The sequence below is a fragment of the Gymnoscopelus microlampas genome (assembly GCF_963454915.1).
Source record: "Gymnoscopelus microlampas genome assembly, chromosome: 19".
In the NCBI taxonomy this organism is placed as follows: domain Eukaryota; kingdom Metazoa; phylum Chordata; class Actinopteri; order Myctophiformes; family Myctophidae; genus Gymnoscopelus; species Gymnoscopelus microlampas.
Window position 1 is genome coordinate 14,557,617 of NC_139956.1, and position 3,101 is coordinate 14,560,717.

General features: G+C 42.2%; 1 protein-coding gene across 1 annotated transcript in view; it reads left to right on the top strand.

The window, feature by feature from the left end:
* The window catches only part of LOC311034328 (uncharacterized protein), a 492,900-nt gene extending 490,007 nt beyond the window's left edge, over positions 1 to 2,893 (top strand). The window contains exons 8-12 of the mRNA XM_084042200.1: positions 34 to 144; positions 413 to 509; positions 814 to 924; positions 1,463 to 1,624; positions 1,756 to 2,893. Of these exons, the coding sequence (XP_083898326.1) occupies positions 34 to 144; positions 413 to 509; positions 814 to 924; positions 1,463 to 1,624; positions 1,756 to 1,910 (636 nt within the window). The 3' untranslated portion in view covers positions 1,911 to 2,893. The remainder of the gene's footprint in view (positions 1 to 33; positions 145 to 412; positions 510 to 813; positions 925 to 1,462; positions 1,625 to 1,755) is intronic.
* Positions 2,894 to 3,101: the final 208 nt, after the last annotated feature.

Consider the following 3,101-nt stretch of genomic DNA (forward strand, 5'->3'; position numbering starts at 1 on the left):
ACTTTAATTGTGATTTACCACCAAATTAATAAGGAATCCACACAAAGCAAAGGACTGGTTCCAGGTCTGGTTCTTCTGGTGATCATCATTCTGGCCACCATCGTTCTGTGTGGGATTCTCTACTACCTCAGACGAACCTCACGGGTACAAAACTTTATTCACATTGTATAGATTGACATTTGAGAGTTTAGACTTTGAAAAAAAAAAATATTTGTGTATCATTATTTGACATTGAGGCTGTGCTTCCCACCTGTGTGTGTGTGTGTGTGTGTGTGTGTGTGTGTGTGTGTGTGTGTGTGTGTGTGTGTGTGTGTGTGTGTGTGTGTGTGTGTGTGTGTGTGTGTGTGTGTGTGTGTGTGTGTGTGTGTGTGTGTGTGTGTGTGCGCGTGTGCGTGTGCGTGTGCGTGTTCAGACATATTCGTTTGACCTCCAGCGGCCAGGACCTGAAAACCACGCCCCCTTCACAGACCACGCTGGAACCTTTGAACCCATTCACCTGGAGGACCTAGGTACCGTGTGTGTGTGTGTGTGTGTGTGTGTGTGTGTGTGTGTGTGTGTGTGTGTGTGTGTGTGTGTGTGTGTGTGTGTGTGTGTGTGTGTGTGTATACTATGTATAAACATGTTCCTATAATCAAGGATACATCTTGAGATGCATGTGAGGGTTTATTTGTATGGTGACATCTGTGTGTGTGTGTGTGTGTGTGTGTGTGTGTGTGTGTGTGTGTGTGTGTGTGTGTGTGTGTGTGTGTGTGTGTGTGTGTGTGTGTGTGTGTGTGTGTGTGTGTGTGTGTGTGTGTCCGTCCGTCACCTCAGATAACTCCGCCCCCGTAGGCAGTGTGAACAGCGATAGCCCGACCCCCTCGTCCCCAGTAGCCAATGGGAAGGATACACTGTCTGGAGTGACAGGCGTTGGTGGAGATCACGGTAAAAAACTATGCAAACAAACCTGTGCAAATACGTTATTTCTCAGTAGAAGTCGTAAGTATTCCTAACTGCTTCTTCCTTGTGTTGTCTCATTCTCAACATGTTTTTTTTTTTTTTTTTTATTAGATTGAAGGTTGAATTGTTTTGCTCAAACCACAGATGAGTGGCTTACGTACATTTGGCTACACTTCCAACAAAGGATTGATATTGCACTGTATATAAATAACATTGGTGTAATGTGATGCATTTGCATGTGACTTTGTTATGGTCCTAAGGTACAGAATGACAGGATGCAGTTGGCCCTAAGGTATTTTCATATATTCAGATTTGGCCCCATTTAAGAAAAGTGTGGACACCCCTGCTTTAATTAGAGAGAGAGAGAGAGAGAGTGAGAGATAATGCGAGAGAGACAGAGATGTCTCCATCACCTCTTACCTATCATCATGCTCCCTGTCTCTGCCTCTGCCTCTCTCTCTCTCTCTCTCTCTCTCTCTCTCTCTCTCTCTCTCTCTCTCTGTCTCTCCCTCCATTTGACCAGCTCCCAGTGGGGATGTGTTAGTCGTCATGGAGACCCCGCCCATCAGCAGTGTCACTGACCTCTCATTGGATGTCGATGCGATTGACGTGACACTCGACCAACCAGGCGACCAATCTGGCGTGTCTTTTAACGAACAGAAAAACACAAACAACAACAATCCATGTAAGTTTAATTTTTGGGCGGTGCAACCGCCCAAAAATTAATTCTTAATTCTTAATTCTTATTTCTGGGAATCACAGTTGTATCAGACCTAAAATGCTCCTCTCCTCTCCTCTCCTCTCCTCTCCTCTCAGTGGGTTCCAGCCAGTGTTTTGTGGAGGTCAGTCTTGAGGAGCCCGCCTGGAACGATCTTCACGTGTTCCCCTCCCCCAACCCCACCTCCTCTGTTCTCCCCTTCTGCCCATTCTCTCTCTCCTCCTCTTCACTTCCACAACAAACTATTGGCTAAAAAGAAAAAGAAAAAAATACGAAAAAGGGGGAATAAAACAGAGCTGTTTTCTCCTCTCTGCTGCCTAAATCTCAAACTTCAACATGCTTGGAAATATTTTAATATAAGTTCTATATTTCTATATACGTTTCTTATCCTGTTTGCTAGTTTTTGTTTTTGTTATTCTTAAGTTGAAGATCTGTATTTATTAGCAAGCATTGCTATAGAGTTTAGTAACAGGGGTCTCCCCGTCTCTCCAGCTCTTTAGTAAACAAAGAAAATACCAGGATACCAATTTCATCCAATTAGGAGATAGAATTCCTACAGGATACAGGATAAACAAGGCGGAAGGGATGAACAAACACTTTATAGCAATGATTATTCAAAATATAGACATTTAACTTATAACTTGTAAATATTACTTACAGTGCCTTTAAGTAGTGGCCTATATGTCTAAAACAACTTTTTTTTGCTTAATCTGACACTAGGTCTTCAAATCATTTGCTTTTGTCATTTTTGTATTTTAAATATGAGACATTTTGCGCTCACATTGTAACATTGTAACTGTATAGCTAGTCCCTAGTTCAATCAGTTAATAATATAGCATCAAAATCTGTTTCTTTTTATAATTTTTATACTTTGGCTGTTTTTCCAAAGAAATTGAATATTTTTAAAACATTTTAACAACATGTCGGGATCTGTCTCATTGTGTCTTTCTGTTGTATCGTTTCAATTGTTCCCTGTTCTCCTTGTACTGTTATTATGTAGTGTTGTCCTAGTGTTTCCTGTCTGCCCTAGTTGTTGCTACCTGTCTTGTCTCACCAGTATGTCTTTATAATTGTAGTTCACCTGTGTCTTGTTCTGTTCCAGCCAATCATGTGTTAATCGTCCTTGGTTCTCACCTGTGTCCAGTTAGTCTTGTGTGTACTTAAACCCACAATTCGTTCAGTGCTTTGTTCGATAACAGATGTTGTGCTGTCCAGTTCTGTTCAATAAATCCTTGTGTATTAGACCAGTTCTTCTCCTGCTCTGTTCTGCATCTGGGCCCAACACTCCTGCCGTGCATGTGACACAACACAAATCCTGTTTAGGGGACCTTGGCACAGAATGCTTTCAGATGGGGGTCCGCAGCCAAATACTGTATTAATTTGAGGGTCCTGGACATGACAAAGTTTGAGAACCACTGACCTTAAAAGACAAGACCTGTCTGTC